The sequence below is a fragment of the Tachypleus tridentatus genome, unplaced genomic scaffold, assembly GCF_004210375.1.
Source record: "Tachypleus tridentatus isolate NWPU-2018 unplaced genomic scaffold, ASM421037v1 Hic_cluster_2, whole genome shotgun sequence".
Lineage (NCBI taxonomy): Eukaryota > Metazoa > Arthropoda > Merostomata > Xiphosura > Limulidae > Tachypleus > Tachypleus tridentatus.
The window spans coordinates 24,404,597-24,425,955 of record NW_027467782.1 but is presented as its reverse complement, the minus strand read 5'-3'; the positions used below and the strand labels follow the sequence as shown (position 1 = coordinate 24,425,955).

Below are 21,359 nucleotides of genomic sequence, written 5' to 3'. Positions count from 1 at the left end.
CCAAATTTTAAGACTATTAAATTGCTTTAACACTAGAAACTTTCTTGTTATTTTTTTTAAAGTTCCCAGATTATTTTTGTTCTTATTCTTATAAGCTTTTATGGGTTGCATACATCTAGAGCATAAGGATTGGCTACTTTGGTTTCTTTAGTAAGTCCCCAATACAGAGACCAAAGTAGCAACCACTCTAAATGCAGCCAAATGCAGCCCATAAAAAAAATTTAAATCTGTCACAATCTACTTTAGCCAAAACTACCCTAAAATATTTTTGTTACATCTGAAATTTATTTGGTAAAGAGATCAGTCAGACTTATATATTATCAAATATGTAAATGTTATTTTATTGTTATTCCAATTTGATTATAAAAATTTAATATAAACAATTCTAAGAAGTTATGAGTGAAAGTAAAGAAGAATATGTCAACCACACAAAATGTCTCATATCCAGTGCTGGTGAGGCTTTTCACCAATAACAGGGCTCATCATTCTGGGTGAGATGTGGCTGACATGGTAGTTGTCTTGCTTTATTTATATCAGCAGTTGCATGAGCAGAAACTACAATGATGTGAACTAAATTATGTAAGTCATTCATAAGTCAGATTACAGTTGGAATTAATAACATAATATTTAATATTTAGTTATTTATTTTTAACAACATTTATTATTTTTACTTGAATTAACAGAAAGAAGAACAAGGAAATCAGCAATAAAATAAACTTTAAAATGATTTATATCTAACTCTAACCTTTAATAAAATAAACTTAAAATGCAACAAATACCTAGAACTAAGATTGTGAATTATCTAACAGATAAAACTGGATTACAAATGAAATAAAAACGTTAGATACTATAATATAAAGATATGTGTTTATACCTGTGTTTAGATTGTTTTTCTGAGCAGCAAAATTTTACTAATCCAAGTAAGCAACTGAAGAACTGACAAAAAGTAGTTTGAATGTCTGGTAAGCCACTTCCACTAAAGACATTTTGCATCACACTTAATGTGGCCTGGTAAAAAACAAAATGCATATTACGTTATCATTCTCACAAAAATAACAAGTCTTTAGACCTAAAAAACATTACAGAAACTAAACTTTCTAAACAAATTCAAATAAAACAAAAATATGCCTCCAGCTTCAGCATGCTAAAGATATATTTTTCTAACTGAAGTATGGATATACACATAAAAAACTTACAAAAAAATTAAAACACTAAGACATTTCTTTAATTCATTTTAATTATTTATCTAAAAAGATTCATTTTTCTTGTTTGAAAGTGTTACTGATAACACAGACTTCTTTGATACTTTCATTAACCTTTTGATCTGGAATGTATAAACTACCGAAAAGTTGTTTATCAAGAATACAATTAAAGTTGCAGGCAATGAAGTTTGTGTTTTAAGTAGAAATAATTTGAAGCACAAACATCAAATGAATGAACATGAAAAAACCTATATTCATATAACTTACACTAGAGAAAATGAAGCTTTTTATTTTTTCAAAGCTAGCTAATTTAAGTATTGTGTATTACACAAAGAAGAGCATTTATTAGGTCATTTTATATGAAATGGCTTATTTTCACTTAGTAGAACAGTGACTGTGATTAGAATAAGCTGAATACAGTAACTTGACTGTATGCTATTTGATACTGATGAGAGTGCTGGGTTTTACATTTCCCTGTTATGTCAAGTTGCATTATAATTGTTTTTGTATTTCTTTGGAACCCTACACAAGATGATTTCTTCAAAAGAACTGAAACTACTTTTTTGATATGAGCTCAAATTGGCAAAAAAATGCAGTCAAGGTTGCTAAAAACATCAATTTGGCACTGGAACAAGGGAATACTTCTCAAACTACTATTCGTTCTGGTAATAGGAACCTTGAGAATAAACACTGAGGAAGGCTTCAATCTGTTGTGAATGAAGAAACAGTAAGTGCTACTGCATAAGCTAGCCCACGCATGACAGTTCATATTAAGTGCTACTGCATAAGCTAGCCCACACATGACAGTTCATATAAAGTGCTACTGCATAAGCTAGCCCACACATGACAGTTCATATTAAGTGCTACTGCATAAGCTAGCCCACACATGACAGTTCATATTAAGTGCTACTGCATAAGCTAGCCCACACATGACAGTTCATATTAAATGCTACTGCATAAGCTAGCCCACACATGACAGTTCATATTAAGTGCTACTGCATAAGCTAGCCCACGCATGACAGTTCATATTAAATGCTACTGCATAAGCTAGCTCACTCATGACAGTTCATATTAAGTGCTACTGCATAAGCTAGCCCACACATGACAGTTCATATTAAGTGCTACTGCATAAGCTAGCCCACACATGACAGTTCATATTAAGTGCTACTGCATAAGCTAGCCCACGCATGACAGTTCATATTAAATGCTACTGCATAAGCTAGCTCACTCATGACAGTTCATATTAAGTGCTACTACATAAGCTAGCCCACACATGACAGTTCATATTAAGTGCTACTGCATAAGCTAGCCCACACATGACAGTTCATATTAAGTGCTACTGCATAAGCTTGCCCACACATGACAGTTCAGGCACTTTCAGTAGACTGAGAAGTTTCCAGTGCAACTGTTTCTCATCACCTGGCTGCAATCAGAAAGTTAAAAATTTGGGCAAAGAGGTACCACATGAACTGATAGAAGAGCAGAAAACTGGTTAGGAACAAGAGGGAGTCATTCTTAAAGCAAAGCATTACCTATGACAAGAAGTGGATCCTATATGGAAAAAAAAAACCTATGCAGAAAATATAGCATACTTTGATTATTAAAACTGGTGTTTGTAAAAAATATGGAGTTTTAATTTTTACATATACAGTCAGCCATTTCAAATGAAACAAACTACTACAAAGCAGACATCAACGAAACCACTGTAATAACTGAATGTCAAAAAAGATTATTGTACTATTGAAACTTTAACTGTACTAAATAGATGTGACATAGAGCACATCATACTAAGAGGACATAGAAAATACCATAGTGTTAAGAAGATACCAAACCATCCTCAGTGTAAAAAAACAAGCATCCTCAATAATCATCAACAAGTACCCTGAAGTATCAGTATTCCCAGAAGAAAACTGTGGTAACACAACATCAACATGAACACTGTACTAATATAGCAACATAAAAATCATTGTACTGACAATGCATAAACAAGGATACAATAATTAACAATATACTAGAATAACTGTAGTGTACAGGTTAATATGTTCACTGTACTAATATGCATTAACAAGATCAATATGCTGAAACAACAGCCAAAAGATATCTAAGGTAACAGAATGCCTACAAAGTCATTATAATAAGAGCACATCATAAAGCTAGTATACTGTCTATTCATGATGCAATAGTATACAGGATATTGACAAAAAAAAAAGAGAGAGAGAGAGAGAAAAATATTACTACACTGACAACACAACTGTACATATATATATCTATATTCAGGGAACCATCAAGCCCAACACAACACCAGAATAACAAAACGTTATGATAACATAAAATAACTAAAAGATCACTGCAATAAAAGAACAGATAAAAATCCATTATACAAGAACATATATAACAACACTCTATTAACTCTCTCAACACAGCCTTGATCTGTATGACTGACCATGTGACCTCCTTGTGCTTGTTTACAGTCTGTTTAGATTTAATACTTCTAACTTTCAAAGTGGTATATTTTCAAAAATCTGGCAATGTTTCAGTTAATATTACAAGTCTCTAACATACAAAAAATCATATTTAATTAAATAAAATAAAGATTTGTCCATATGATAATTTGTTTTGAATAATCTGTGTGAAAAGTTATTTTAATGTTAAAATTAAAAATACCTCCTTTGTATATAACCCTAAGACCTCCATAAATACATTTCAAACATTTTTTTTCAGTAAATCTTGATAGTTTATATGTTATTTTTCTAACCCAACTCAAAACAGGATTGATTAACTTGACTGACCTTGAAACCACCAAAAACAATAAAATAAATTTTAAAAAACCCTGAATTACCCTTTCTTCTTTCTAGAATGACTTCATATTGCAAGAAGAAACTACACTCATTTATCCTAAGTAGCTCTTGGTTTGTAACACATCTATTTATAATTAACGTTTATCACCATTTAAACTGCAACAAACTACTGTCAAGCCATTATAAGATGTAAAATCAAGTCAAGAAACATCCAGCTCACATTACGCTATCGAATTACATTACCCATGAGCTACTACAACTAGTACAAAAAGCTCAAGTGTCTCGTGAAAAAATTATACTTATTGTTGATTTTACTTTATCTTAACTTAAAAAATATCCTTACTTATTTTTTACATTTTAGTTGCTTTTATAATTATACACAAAAAATAAACATAAACAAATAAATAAATGAAACACTTGAACAATCTACACTGTTTCTCTTGATTGTTGAAGAGAGTTAACCATAACTTTTAATGCTACTTATATTATCGCAATTTATAATTTTTATTTCATTAAATAATGCTACAAACAACATAGACTATAATATGCAAAATTTACACAAATTTCCTTATCACTCAAAAATTTACTAGCTTTCTAGATCTGTGACAAGAGTCATTACAAATTAATCCAAGCTAGTCATTTCTCAATGGAACGTTGGTTATACAGAACAAAATATTGTGAAATACATCATTTGATAGAATGAAAACCTTAACTGTCTATTAGTTATAGGTAACATACAGTTAAGCATAAAGAGAACTATGAACACAACTTGAAAGAGAGGATGTAACAGCAGGAGTCTGACTTTCTATTCAGTAGAAAAAAAATGTTGAAGACTATATTTAATGTGGTTTATCTGAGCAATGATGATTTTAGAGAAAGTAGTTTTCATTCAATTTCATACTTCTTCCATGGGTGGTGGATAAAATCTGCCATGAGAGCATGTGTCATGTGTGTCACACTAGGAAATATTCAAGATTTTTTAAGATAGTGCCTTGCAAAATTAAGAGCTGATTATTTATATGTTACTAAAATATGGTTTATTAACAAAGGTTTTATGCTATTCTAATTGGCATACCATAACTATGAAGTTGTTTAATGAAATATTCAAGGTAAGACACTAAAACATTGTGTCATGCTCAGCACCCAGTGTGATGGGGTTAAAGAAAGAGATAAGACAATTGTACTATAACATCAACAAAACTACTGTGCTAAAGGAATACAAACCAGAGCATTACACCAACAAAACAAAAACACCACTATAATAAAGGAATAAATTCAAGTCTACTATACCAGAATATCAATAACACTACTGTAATAATGGAACAAAAACATGACTACTGTACCAGAACGTCAATAACACTACTATAATAAAGAAACAAAAACATGACTACTGTACCAGAACATTAGTAACACCACTATACTAAAGGAACAGAAACAAGACTATTGTACTAGAACACCCATAACACCACTGTATTAAAAAAAACATAAACAAGACTGCTGTACCAGAACATTAATAACACCCATGCTCTAGAGGAACAGAAACAATAGTATATCAGAATATCAATAACATCACTGTACCTAAAGGACAGAAACAAGATTACTATACCAGAACACCACTGCACTAAGTGAACAGAAACAAGATTACTATACCAGAACACCACTGCACTAAGTGAACAGAAACAAGATTACTATACCAGAACACCACTGCACTAAGTGAACAGAAACAAGACTACTATACCAGAAACTCAATAACACCACTATACTAACTAAACAGAAACAGGACTAATGTACCAGAACATCAATAATGCCACTGTACCTAAGGAACAGAAACAGGACTAATGTACCAGAACATCAATAATGCCACTGTACCTAAGGAACAGAAACAAGACTAATGTACCAGAACATCAATAATGCCACTGTACCTTAGGAACAGAAACAAGACTAATGTACCAGAACATCAATAAACACCACTGTAGCTAAAGAACAAAAACAAGACTAATGTACCAGAACATCAGTACTAAAGAAATGTTTTTGACTGTACTAAGTCATGAACAGTGTAATAATAGCACAGTAACATTAGTGTACTTAAGATGAGGTTAACAAGACTGCAATGCTAACATTTAGTTCTATGTAGGTAATCCAAGTAATTGTTAACAACACACAAATGTACTACATTATCTTACTTAGAAAATTATAGAGGAATCCATCAGTAACAACAGAGCATTTTACAATGTGAGGTGCACATAACATGAAACCCTGGGTGGAGAATGGCAGTTCTTCAGGATGGACATACATGGTTATCAATACCTAGCAGTTTTCGTATTAGTAGTAAAGTATTCTATTACCAAAACACTCATCAACCTGTGCAAAAATTATTTAGCTAAGAAAGAAGCTGCATCATTCAAATGATGCAATGGCCCCCTCTAGAGCCCTGATCTCAATCCAACTATGCAGAGCTGGGATTTGATAGATCCAAAATAAGATAAATCAAAAGTTACATTTAAAGAAACTTTATGGGAGTGTATTAGAGACACTTAGAAGAATATCCTACAATAAACTTTAATTAAATATTTTACAACCATGCATGAAAGATGGGACAACTAGCACTTCCACCAAGTTTCTTTTGTACTGAATATGAAGATTAATACACTTCTGATGTTTCACGTGTGACCAACTTTCTATTGTTCTGTGAAAGTAACCTGACACCTAATGTTTGACTAACATTTTTTGCACAGTACTGTATAGCTGGTAATATAATGCTTGTATCAGTGCAGGTTTAGAATACAAGTTGTGTATCTTGTGGTCAGTGCTCTTACTTTCTTCAATTTCATGCTATTTCAGCAGCTATACAACTGCTTCAATAAATAAGGACAAGTACAAATAACTGATAAAATTAAAACTAGGTATAGCTCATTTGATATATAAAACACAATATTATGACCAATGATAATATCAAATTCATTTGTCTTATTTTCTTTCACATTTTTAATGGCTAATTTAATCATGTGTGAAAAACTGTATGAGAAGATGAGAAAATGATTATGTCATAAATGGAACAATGCAGACAAAATAAAACTTTAACAAAAAAAATCTCTCTAATGGATACATTTACATGATTTAAGACACAGGGGAAAAAGAAAACCAGATGTGACAAAACTATTAAAAATCATTTCACAATTATATTTCAAAAAAATTCATAATCTAAAATAGTACACAAATACTAAACAAACTTACATAATTTTTCAAGTACAAGCATAGATATTATCCAATTAGGTTACACATTTTAGTGGGAGAGGGCAACAAACAACAACAGCACAACATCAACTAGCCAGTCCAAAGGGTTAAAAATAAGATCATTTTAATTCCCATCTTCAAAACGTGTGCAGGATATATTTTGCTCAAAATTAAATAAGCCACTTACATATTCTAGATATGCCAGTCAGATGCTATTAACTGAATTCAAAATTGACTCAGATCTAATATAAAATTTTCTCTCTGTATAAGGACAAAAATCTATGTTTGTCTTATCTTACACCTCCTAACTCGCAGGGGGCTAACCTCAACCAAACTTTGTGGGATGATAATTTGGAATAAGGGACACTTAATGAATGTTCACAATTCCTTCCCCTTCATTATTACTATTACTGAGTATTTATCATCTTTGATGTAAATTAACATTATCTACATTCACATATGGTGCCACATCCATACACAAAAAAAAACAACTTAAACTTTCAATAGAACAACACATACACAGTGTGTATATATCTCAGAGAGTGCACTAGCTTTATCTATGGAAGAATTCAAAGAAATAATATGGTTGCCAAAATTGCAATACTACATAAACTTGCCTGAAGCTTCTGCTCCAATAGCCAACATAATGCTGGTGTGAAATGTCCTTTCTTCAGTTATACCCATTTCCTACTTCGAACCATGATCTTTGAATTTTGACCTCCAAGCCACTTCTGTGCCCAATGGTTGTCAATTAATTAATCATATGAAACATTGTAATAGGACATTCAGAGTGGGGTGTTGAAAGTAGGTAACAGTAAGCATCTCTAATGCCACTACTTCTTCCTACAAGGTCACCCTGACCATCACACAGTGTATACCATATCTAAAGTATACACATATTGAGTTTTTAAAGTTTATACAAAACTTTCGTTGAGGTAATAATTAATGCTGTAATAATGTGTTATATTATAAATAAATTGTGTAAAAGTTAGTATTTTTGTATTATTTATTACAGTATCCACCCACAAACTTTGTTTTAAGCTTATAAACCCAAACAAAGAACAGGTACCTCATCTTGTGTGACAAACTCAAAGAGGTTAATTAAGTAATTATGGATACCTTTAGTCTCATCAGTACTAATTATAGTTCCACTCTGGTACAGTAATAAATCTACAGACTTACAATGCTAAAATCAGAGGTTCGATTCCCATGGGTAAACTCGACAGATAGCCAAATGTGGCTTTTTTATAAAAAAAACATACACATACTAATTATAAGAATGCAACAAAGTACCTGATTACTTTCATTATTCACAGTTAAGGTTGTCACAATCTACTGGCACAGTGGTGTAGTGACTGGTCATACAATCAACAACTAATTTTTAAATATCAGTACTTAATTTCATTATAAACTTATAATTAAGTACATTAAAGCAATTTATAACTAAATACATACCAATTTAAGATCAATTCCTCCTAATTCTAGTTGCTTGCATAGTATATTCCACAATTTCTCTTTACTTCCTGGTGTAAACTGAAGTAAGTCAAATACCAGTAACTCCATTACAAACCTAAAGATGCAAAGAAAGAATAACCACATACAAATTATACAGTTGGACGATGCTTTTAAAATGAAACATTTCATTGTAATACCTTATCTTATTGAGTTGCTAATCACATTTTTAAGTTTTCAATATATTTCAAAATTAGTCCATACATTGAAAGCAATATATGGAGCTCTTAGACTGAAAAGCTGTTTCAATTTTTGCTTGAATCTCACAAACATTAGTTACTCTGTACCGAACAGTTAAGAATAAACAAAAGTTGAAATATTATAACCAGAAAAGACAAAATCACTACTATAAGATCTTACTGAAGAACATGGTCTATGTTACAATATTTAATGAAACAACTGTTTGAATTCTTACTTTTCAAGTGAACTACAGTGATTAAGGTGTTTGTGAACCAGTGTTAAGCCTTGTAACATTTTCACAAGGTTAGATTCCATGTAAAATGCAAAACAAGGTACAAAGCAGCCTTTCTGCAATTCTGTAAAGAACATATCCAATGAATGCACAGCATGTGGAGTCATATCCTTTTTAAAGATGAATCATGGTTCACTCTGTACTTAAATAGCAGGCATATAATAATTTTAAACCAGATCAAGCCATTACCATGCATGAACTTATCAAGTACAACCCATCACTGAAATGCATACAACCTCTGTATATATGAGCAATGACAGATGTACAAACACTTTCAGGAAGGGCCTAGGTCCATGGACCAACTTTGTTACCATTTTGTGGTTGCTATAGTTTTCATGCTGTTAATTCTAAATTAGTAAGTGCATGTTCACAAAATTTGTAAATATTACAATGCTATCATATGCAAAATATTAGTTTTATTTCTATTAAGTTTTAAGGTTTGTTATGCAATGTTTTATCATGCCCTTTGTTATTTTAGCACATTGCCTATTTAATGTGCAAAGTAATTTTCATTTTAAGATAAAAAATATATTTTTATGCATCAGAAAATTTTCAAATTTCACATGCAAAATATTTATATCATCCAAATAGTTTTATGACACATTTCTTAAGAAAAATAAACTTTATATTTTATGTTATTTCCTCACCAAATCTCTCTATGGGTCAAGTCAGTTTGATGATCTCATAACCACCACATAAAATTAGGAAATAAATATAGCATAAATTATGCCTTTTTCACTCAAGAATGACTGCAGATTATAACACCACAACATAAATGTTCAGACTATATAGATTAAATCTCATTACATTATACAATTATACAGTTTTATTATTTTTACTATACTGCCTTTCAGCCATGCCAAGCTAACACAAATTACAATGATGTGGTGCACATGCACTCATGTTTCCCAAACCAATAATATAAAACTGATTTTAAATCTTTACAAAGTGACCTATTTTTGTGTGTTTTAGTGGCCTAATATTTTGTAAAATACAGCCACATTGCAATTATTGTACATTATATATCTACATAGTTTATTAACATTTTCAAACATGTTCTTAAACTTATTTTTCTTAAAACATAAAACAGGAAATGAAGAAGTAAAGAAAGCAATTGTCTTTTCCAGCTACAACCTTTGCACCTGGATGATGCTTGTTATAGCTTACTAATCTTTAGGATATTTCAAATATAGAGGACATGAAACAAAATTTTTGTAAAGGTTTTAAATATATATTGGAATAACCAAAAAATTCAAAAACTACAATACTGATAACCACAGAATTCCACTATAATTCATTAAGCTTAGTAACTGAGCTGTATTTGCACCTAAAAATTATGAAATTTAAACAGACTAAAAACTCAACTTTCCAGCACAAAAGAGATTGGAAGGCTTACTCTAGCAGTTAAAATTTAGAAGTAAAACATATCATATACAAGAAAAACAATAAATAGTCCCACTCCAGTAACTCAATTTTAGTGGTGACGTGCCATCTACATGTGCATAAAGTGATTAAAATAAACTATGTATGATTTTAGAAGTGGATATATCTTATTATAGTTAAAATATTACAATTTCTAACTATCCTTTTGCTTTTTTGTGTAATATGTCTTATTCAAACATTTCAACAAAAATCAAGAACATAGAGAAGGTATTGTGTACATTTTACAGTTATAATAAATTTTTGTATCAGTTCTAAACTTTCATACTTACATTACTTGAACTTGTAAACTTTCACATCCTTCAACACTTTTCAAAACAATTGGAATCACAGAGAAGTCTAGCTTTTCTTCTGCCTTTATAACATTAAATGTAGTAAAATATCAGAATTATATACATTTCTTAAAATTAAATATACTTACATACAAACTATATACATAACATTATGTGCAGGCAAATATCAGAATTTGTTATTTTCCTGCACAAAGAATATTTTTGCAACAAGCATGCACTCTTAACTAACAGATCTAAGCATTGAATGCTGCTTTTATATGAAAACTTTTCATTCACCACCAGACAACACCTGCCTGGTCATCTTCATTCCAAAGCCAAGCAGCATCTGGTATGTATCATCCAACCAATGGCAGAGAGAGAGAGAGAGAGTCCACACCATCTAAACCTCAACTTCAGAAGAAAGAAAGAAGAAATTTCATGCCATCAGTCAAAATGTTGTGCATGTGCAAATCCAGAACCAACACCAGCCACTCAGGAACCTAACACCTGAATAACAGTAGGAAGAGATGCGTCAGTGTGGAGGTTCACTCAAATACCAATCAGATAGGTTCCACTCTGCACACCATCCTCCTCCAAGTTTGAATTTATCAGAAGTGGAGCACTGGAGAGACTACATCTACCCCATACAAGACTCAATTACACAGAGTTGGAGCACTTGACAATTGTAGAACAATGAATCCTTAATTATATACAAATGTATATAAACTTATGTTAGTTCGTCCATCTCTAATCCAAAATCAGTCTCTATGAATTGGCATCCAGTTGATGGTAAAATGAGAGGTTAGCAGCATTGCAATGGATTTACTCATGATATAGTGTATGACTGGTGAAGAACATATGCCCTATACACCTTCAGGAAACCATTGACCTACACTCAACAGAATGGAATTGAGCAAATTCAGGAGGCAACCTCCATGGTCCACTACCCCAGCAACTACAAACTGGTAAGTGGTAAAAGACTCCCTTTTCCCACAAAATGAGGGTGGGGATGGATTAGGAAATCAGGAGGAATGCGAATACTGGAGACAGTACACTGAGTAACCACAAAGTTCCTATTTTGATATGAAGACTGGGCCCAATTTATTAAATCAAAGGGACAGCAGAAAAAAAGCAGGTATCTCTTTCTGTTTTACTCATCGGTCCATAAGTTAATAAGGGTTGTAGCTATAGTGGGAAAAGATGCCCAGGAATTACTATTTCCACCTAGCACTCCAATATAATGTGACTACAGTTGCCTGGCATTAATTATCACTGAAATAAAGTTCACCATAAGCATGAAGAAATTCTTTGTCAATTCTGTAGTACACTTTACAATACGTCTGTTAGAAGTAAATACCTTTGCACAAAAATTATTTTTAAGAAAAGTACAAAGGAAAAAACCTATACACGAAACTGAACAAATGGCTCACCCCATGCTAATTCACTTGTACTTAAATGGTACATCAGACATCATCATTCACAGTGGATACCATACAGAGCCTATTTTTTTCCACTAAAAGTTTGTATAATGTATACAAATATTATCAAAATTTTAGGGATATATAAAATATAAAAGTATACCAATGAAATTTTTGCATAAAATCTTCTTTAATGTCATTTTGATTAATTTGTATCTATTACCTACTGTTAATGATAGATCAATCAGAAAAATAAAACTTAGCCTGGAGTAAAATTTGTCTCTGCCTTTATACAATAAGCTTGCTTAATGCCTGCCCATGTGAAGTGTTTTATCTGACTTTCTGAAGGAATTTGAAACTTTTCCAAGACAATTTATATGAGGATGTCATAATAATGGCTATTAAGTAAACAAATCATATTTGATTCTTTGAAAGAAAAAAAAAAGCATGACACCAGTGAAATGGAAGAAACATATGCAACCCATTCTTTGTAGAATCAACTTTGTACACCACTGTGAACACAAATGAAGTGCAGCTGCTGGATATCAGACCAGGGAAGAACCTCAGATAAGCCTAAAACAAACACTAACAACCAAAAACATGCATTAGCTTTTGAACAAAGATGGAGGAAAAATAAACTGTGATTAAAGTATGTATACAATGAAAGAATGTTTGTACTTTTTGCCAAAACTCCATTTGGCCAAGATGTTTGGAATAAAACATGATGTTAGAGGATCTGATTGGAGGGTATTGAAAGTAATGAGACAACAAAAGAACACAGGATTTCACTGAGTGCGAAGCTATCATATCTGAAGTACTTTGGAAAATTGATTATTTAATTATGAAACAACAAGAAATAAGCAAAGAAGCAATGGTTCAAATTTTCTAATGTCTGTATTTTTATGCAATAATAAGCTTGCTCACACCATAAATTTTGAAATGTTGCTTGATCTAGGAGAAGTGTTGAATGCTTGCATCAAAGAGGACACTTGCAAAGGAAACAATGCAACATATGTGTCAAACACCACCATTACAAACTTCTAGAATGTTTGAGTGAAATTGCTGAAACAAAAATATTAAATGAACTAAAATTAAGTGACAACTTTGTGCTAATGTTTGTGGTTAATCAACTGACTAATCTGTTATTGAATAAATGGTTATTCTTGCAAGATTCATCATAAAAGACAGTGATACTTGTGTAAGATTCCTGAAAATATTGGATGCTTTATCCAAAGTGTTTGTAAATTGTGATGAGTTAGGAAATCAAGGAAATAATAACAAAGATGCTAACAATCATGTTGAACCTAAGGTTGATGCAGATGTTGATATGGGCATAACCAATCAAGAATTTGGAAACAGTAAACTATATGAGCAGGTTAATATTCTAAATACTGATACCATCACAGACAAAAAAAATAGAAGACTACACAGAAAACAATGAGCTGGAATACGAAAAACATTATATAATTAAGACAGACTGGGCAGCACTGATGATAAGAGTAATAAATGAAGCAGTAAAGAAATTAATGGACAGATAAATTTAAACACTGAAGGCCAAATCTATCATGACTGGGATAAGAGTGAATGCTCACCACTGTACATATCAGGAACTGAACACGTCATTCACAATTTCAAGATTGTTAGGACAGATAATCCACGGTGATGAGAAAACCCACTTGTAGAAAAAATTATATATGCAAAAATGGCTGGTATGGGTAAAGAATGCACAATGTAGAGGAGCGAACAACGTTTCGACCTTCTTCGGTCATTGTCAGGTTCACAAACAAAGAAAGAGGTAACTGACCAATAGCTGATTACATGTTTGAAAGCAGTTGTGTAATTGAGTGTAAGAATGTAGAGGGCATGCTTAGATGTTGGATTATATTTATTAATATAGGTATAAAGGTGTTCCTTTGTATTGGTTTATTTTGGGCTTAAGTTGTTGTATAAGTAAGGCTTCTTTAATTTTGCATTTGTTTATGTTTGTTTCTTTATTTAGTATTTGAGTGTTTTCTATGGTTATGTTGTGTTTATTTGACTTGCAGTGTTCGAAAACGTGTGGTGAGCATAGTTTTATAGCTGTGTTTATTTGGTTTCTAGTATGTTGAGTTTTGTTTTGTTTCATGTGCTGAGACCCAATTCATCCAACTGTGCCTGGATATGAAAGGCCAAAAGAAGCAATGGCAGATCATCTGTTCTGAAAAAGTATGGCCCACTAGGAAGGAAAATAACACCAGGTGGGATGCTGTGGTTAAGAATGAAGTTTCATAGCATATAGTAAAGACAATTGCAAACAGCAGAGGTGCAAAGAAGATTCGCGAGACCCTACGTATAAGCTCTGAATTGGGGAAAGTATAAGGAAAGAATATCCAACCTGTATGATCTGCTTCTATTAAAAGCAGACATGTGTAGTGAGAAGTTAAAGGTCTGTAAAGATCTAAAAGAAACCTATTATCCATTTATACCGAGGGAAGTGCACACCCTGATAGTGCACAAGTCATGCAAAAGCCCTGATCATCTAACAAAAGGTATAATGTGTCAGGACAAGCCTGAAAAGTAATGCATAAAAATGATAAACATCTTTGTGCATAAATCAAAGATAGTGTCTGGACTGGAAGATTGAAATAGGAAAGTAAAAAACAAATATGTCTATATACCTGGAGAAAAAAAAATCTAAGAGTGACAAAAGTTCATACAGTGCTATTCCTCAGTTTTCATGGAAACAAGATAAAGCCTGAAGTAAAATCCTGGAAAAAAAAACTGACAAGCTCTACAGCACACTGCAAGAGTAGAGTCTGAATCACCTCAGAAATAAGTTGTCACATAACATGATCCTGAGGAACAGAGAAGGGAAAGGTTGAGGAGACAGAGAAAGTGGGGTATAGGAACTGGAGAAAAAAATCTGAGATTATCCAGTATACCATAGAGGTCAGGAGTAAATTCCATCCACAGGTGGACAAATATGGACAAATGAGATTCCACTTGGCCAGTACCTACAGGATAGTCACAAGAATTGTTAATGGTGATAATACAAAGGTGAGAAAAATGCCTCACTGAAAGAACCTCTGAAGGAGGAAACATGTAAGGGTTGGGAGGGCAAAGGAAAGAAAATCTAAATAGAAGCTGAAATTGGAGCAAGTTGAGACAAACATGCAACAAAGAATAAAAGGCTGAGTGTTGTCTTGCAGATACCCCAGATGCCTCCAAAGATTCAGGTATATCTTCAAAAATAGATCTACATAGTAAAGGAACCATCAGTACGTGTTGTAGATAAGTGGATGACAGAAGCACTTGAAACAAAAGAATGTTGCTATCCATGAATCATAGCAACAAAGAAGTCACATGTGAGGGGATATGGGATAGGAGGCCAATTGTACCAACATGGAGGAAATTAGGGTATGGGTATCCCCCAAATATCCTTCAGAAAAAGGTGTATAGCCTCAGAAAGGATGTGGAAAGATAAAAGGTTCTGATGAAAAGAAGTAAATGTAAGATAAAGGTGGGAAAACTGGGCCTGAAATAAACTCACATTGGCAAAGAGACTTCAGCTGTTAAGAGTCCAGGAAAATAATAGCCAGCATGATGGTAACCTATGGGTGTCAAGTCAGGTTGATTTGCCTTCAATTGAAATAGGAAGTGATTATCATGGACTTTGATATCTCAAGAAAAGAAACACTTGGTACTCACATGATGGGGTGGCATGTAGCAGGGAAGGGGTAGGTTCACATGAAACTCAGGATATAGATAAAAGGTAACATACCTGAGAAATCAGTGATCATATCCAAGATAGCTGATAGGATGGACTTGGCCAATTCCTCAGGAGAGACAAGACACACACTTGCACAGCAAATAAAGTGAGAGAAACAAGCTGTAAAACTCCTCATTAACTGAATGGAATCTATTGGCATCAGAAGCATCTGGTAAGGATAGATAGAAGAGAGGCAATCCACATGAAGTTCAACCTCCCAACAAACAAAAACTAAGACAGCCTCAGCTAAGACTCCTGTATCTGAATACAATGTTATGATTTCTGAATACATATTTGACTGTGAATAAGTTAGGGAATTTAAAAAAAGGTTTGAAAAAAAATGTCAAACCAAAAGAAAAGAAACAAGTTAATAATATACTGCAGTTAACAATAATTGCAAATGAAAATAATAATTTAAACAAGAAAGTATTGCAAGAAAAACAGAATTTTTGAGCTAGAAAACTGCCCATGAGAAATTATTTCTAGGTGAAATCAAATAGAGGGAGAAAACTGCATCATGCAAGAGAGCACTTCATACTTCTATTGGTGGAGGACTGTTTCATGACAAATTACATGTAAATATGCAGCAAACAACATTATTTGTGGGGTGGAGGGTAGTTTTGATGCTTGTGGTGACCCAAAGGTTTGCATATAAAGGATAACAGTGAACAAAAAAACTACAATGCAAAAACAAATTAGGTACTGTATCAAAACTACATGCATCCACTTGGTAATATTAAATGTAATTAAAAACTGAAAAAACATGTGCTTTATAACATTAAATATAGCCAATCAGAACTACATGCACATTGTCAAATAACAGAATAAAAATAAATTTTGTTTAAATGTAATAAAATATCACACAGCTGTATTTGTAGTGTTAACTTTGTAAAAAACAATAACAGAAATACAAGTCATTACAGTATTGTAGAATATCTGAATTGGTATTTTTAATCAATGATGCCTAAAAGCCAGAAATTCCTAAGGTATATGTAATTTTAACCTATTTTCAGAGTGCAACCAGTCAGCAACACCCACTGTCCAGCCTACTGAACAAGTAACCATGCTGATTATCAATGCTATAGCATCTCCACAGCTGAAAGTCTGAAGCATATTTGATATCATCATGACTAAAACCTTGAACTTTCTGATCCTCAGCCTAGCACACAAACCACTACACCACAGAAAGCCCATATCACAATTAAAGTATTTTAATAATATTTAATGTAATTAAATATTATAAACTAACTTGATTACCCTTTTTTATTCAATGTTGAACTTTTACTTTGTATGAATATGACAAAAACACCCAAACAACGATTTTTTGTTTTTAAATTTTGCACAAAGCTTCATGAAGGCTATCTGTGCTAGCCGTCCTAATTTAGCAGCACAAGACTAAATGACATGACAATCTTCTGTTAATTAAATAAATTACTATCAATGATTGGATTAATAACATTTTTATGACATATGACAATTGCATTTAAAAATAATTAAATAGTCAGTTAGCTAGTTTATTTATGTAAATTGTCTGAATACTATAAACACAAAAGTAAAAATCATAGAAATCAGAGTCTTCAAATTATTTTGCATTTGCTTACCATACTAACTAAACAGTAACTTTGTCTGAACTTAAAAGATTTGGCAATTATTTTATCTTTAATATTTGGCAAACATAATAAAAAATTCTTGTTTACAACACAATAAAACCACAGATAATTTTAAACAGAGAACCAAACATCAACAAGATATTTTTATTAAACTATAATCAATACATAGTCACATGACTATATTGTTCTTTGCTTAGGTAAACCATTTATATCTGGTGGTAGAAAAACTTTCTCCAAACATTGTACATTTGTTAGTGTGTTAAACTTGTAATAAAGTTTTCTTTGGTACCCATTCTGAATTGTATAAGCTCACATTTGGTATCTTCTCATTTACAATAAATTATGTACCTTTCAGTTATAATTCAACACAAAAGTAACTTCACAATTTACAAAGAAAAGGAACAAAACTCATAAATCTAGATATTTACTCCACTGTTACATGACAATCTAATTCTTGCTCTACCCAATCATAATCACCAAAATTTCTTTATCGCAGTTTATAAAGTTATATTTCATTATTAAATGATCAAACTGCTTAATGCAACACCATCACAAGATTTCAACAAAGGCCCATAGAATAACTTAAGGAAACACCTGAAATCAGAGAAGATAGGTTATAAAAGTCCAGGTATTCTTTAGAATGGGCAGAAAGACTCTAGTTGTTTTGTTTACAAGAAAAACTCTGAGGCTGTGCAGAAATAAAAGTATGAATTTTTCTTTTAAATTTTATATTAATTTCACCAAATAAGTGTCAGATATTAACAAAATACCAAATGAAAAACGTCTCCAAGTTACAATTGTTGAAGTATAGTTGGAATTAACATGTACAATAGTCTTTAGAATTTTTGTCTCAAAACATGTTATCAAGTGAAGAAAAAATATAAAAAAACAGAGGAATCTCCGACTTCATACTCCAGGCACAATAACATACAATTAATTTTTTTTGTTTTATAAAGCTAAACTTTGTACATTAAAATGTATCATACACATTGTTTAACACTTAGAAACAACAAAAAATATTCATTTATTAGTTATCTGGTGCAATAATACTACAATACACCTTTTTTGACTTGTTACCCCAGATAATTCAGCTTATGTTCATAAGTGAGTTTGTGATAATTTTGGGCCTCAAGTGTTGTATCTGAACTACACAGTTACTTAAACACTTTGTAGTAAAAAAAAAAAAAGAAATGAATAATTATATCTAACTTTATTTATTAGGTGAACAAGTACTTAGCCAAAGTAAAAACCTAGTAGTTTTGGATGTTCTTCAAAACAGCTCAAATTTAAAGCTAAAGATAAAAATTAATCACATCAACTTATTTTTAAAATATAACTTTACTTTACAAAGTATGAAAACCATGAAGGAATGAGTAAAACTAACAGTAAAAGTTATAATTTTCCTATACTGAAAATTTATTTCTGATAGATACTTCCCTCCACTCACAAGATAAGCTGTTATAATTCATTACTGACCCCTATTGTCCAAACATTTTCTTTAGACATGCCACAAGCCTTCTGTGCACAGTACAATCACTTGATGCACATGACTCCCTTTGTGAACCTCTATCAAACTATCACATCTAAGTTTGGAAGAAAACAGAAGCACCAGAAATATGTGGGAAGTAAAGGTGGAAAAATTATAACTTCCAATATGGCACTTCCCTCCACTCACAATATCAGCTAGAATTTCACATTGGTTAGAATGAGGGTCCAGTGTGAGCAAAGAACAGACACATCCACGAAAACACCCAAAGGATACTTCCACATATGAGAGAAACAAATCTGAAGAAAGAAACTACATCACTTCTGAAACAGGTATATTCTTTGCTCACATGTGGAATGTGTAAGATAACAGGGTAGAAAATGAGAGGAGCAAGTCCAAGAGGAAAAGAATGTGACAGAAAATCAATCTTAACCAGCAAAGATATTACTGTAACTTTGCCCTACAATGAGAAAAGTGGGTAAACAATGATGCATACCTGGGTCTAGGGTGCAAAAGACTGTACTCAGTAAATCAACTATATTTAAAAGATCCTTGCATGGAACTATCATCTGCATGAAAAAAGAATAAGAATAACACTTTACGTATTACACACTACTCCACTTCTCAGGTTCCAGGTATGACACAATAACTATCTCTGAGCTATTGGTCCATTAACTTAACATCCAGCATCAAAAGGATATCTTTTGCATGCAATCAACATTCCCAATCATGAAACAGGATGGGACCATCTAAATGGCAATAACATCTCCATAAGAAGAGAGAATGAGGGGTAGCCAAGAACAGAACTGGAACAATCCCACAAACTACCACTGTGACCCACAATACAGGTGGAGAAAACTGAAGAAGAAAGAGAGACAATTCAAAACCCTGTGTGAGGACTTATGTTGATTGGTTCACTCTACACCCAAGAGTACAAACATCCACACGAAGATAGGATGAGGGCTTCCAGTCAAAGGGGTGGAATGCATACTGATATTATGATCTTTCCAAAATGGAGAATATTACATCATAAAAATCCACAAAACACTACCACTCTACACTGCACTAAATGGTTATAGTTGTCTTTGTGTGAAACCCATTCAGAAGAGTGCCTCCATGATCAATTACCACATCGGCATGGGACTGGTAAGTGGTAAGGACTCCACTGCAAGAAAAGGGAGATGAGAATGCATCGGAGAGTCTGGAGGGGCATCATCACCTGTAACAGTGCAATGTGTGATCACCACACCCTATTTTGGAAAGCAGACTTTGCTGATTTATTCAGTCAAAATATGACAGGGATGTGCAGCTATCCCTTTGAAGTCCATGAGTGGTACGGTTCAGAATAGGAAAATTTATGAAGCAAAATTTCGAGGTTATTCACCTATAATTGATCTTGTGAAATACCCTATCTAAAAGCTAAGCATTGTGAAGCCATGAAAGATAAAATGCAAGTTAACATGGTTACACAAAGCAGATTTAGTTAAAGATTAGCTAGTTAGGATCCATGTGATAAAAAGTAGGTAAAGGCTCCTGAAAAATGAAAGTATGATTAATAACTTATCAGATACAGTTGCACCAAATTCTGAAGCACAACCAAGGTGTTATATGAACCTACAATAAAAAGGAAGCCACAATGTGATAGAGATAGTGAGAAATGAACATACAGGCAATGGTCTACATGCCAGATTGTAGAATCTCATCTACTGGACAAAGAAGAAGAGAAGCAAGGGAAAGAGTGAAGTGTCAGATTTGAAGAAAGGACAACTGGAAAAAAGGCTGGAAGGAAGAAGGTAGGGAAGAATAGGCCAATCAAACCACAAGGCAGATCCAAGTGGTAAGGATAAAAGGTGAAAGATCATGACAGAAGGAGGATTACAAGGGGACCAAGAGCCATGAACGTGTACCCCAGAATGGAGCAATATGGGTTATATAAGAACAAAGAATCCCGATTGGACACAGGACCCTATCCAGATCTGGTCTAGGGTAAAGACAGAAAACAGAAGAAAAAAAAAACAGCCCTTCCAAGCTGCTGAGGTCTTTGGGAGAAAAGAACAATCCATATAAATGAGAAGATAGGTAGGGTGATAAAGCTTATGTGAAACAACTGCAAACAAATCCCACCTTTGATGTCCACTGGCTAAGGAAAGGAAACGTTTTACAGGAA

General features: G+C 32.7%; 1 protein-coding gene across 5 annotated transcripts in view; it reads right to left on the bottom strand.

Moving 5' to 3' along the window:
* LOC143243224 (uncharacterized) overlaps positions 1–21,359 on the bottom strand; it is a 71,444-nt gene that overhangs the window by 13,736 nt on the left and 36,349 nt on the right. For 3 of the 5 annotated variants that reach the window (XR_013024237.1, XM_076487064.1, XM_076487063.1), the window contains 2 exons: positions 10,931–11,013; positions 8,690–8,804 (listed from right to left, as the gene is read on the bottom strand). The exons of 1 other annotated variant lie outside the window; for it this stretch is intronic. Coding sequence is in view for 2 of the 4 variants with exons in the window: in XM_076487064.1 (XP_076343179.1) it covers positions 10,961–11,013 (53 nt within the window). In the remaining 2 variants the exon portion in view is untranslated. Of the gene's footprint in view, positions 1–874; positions 1,009–8,689; positions 8,805–10,930; positions 11,014–21,359 lie in introns of those variants that run through there. One more of the 5 variants, XR_013024236.1, reaches the window with a different exon arrangement.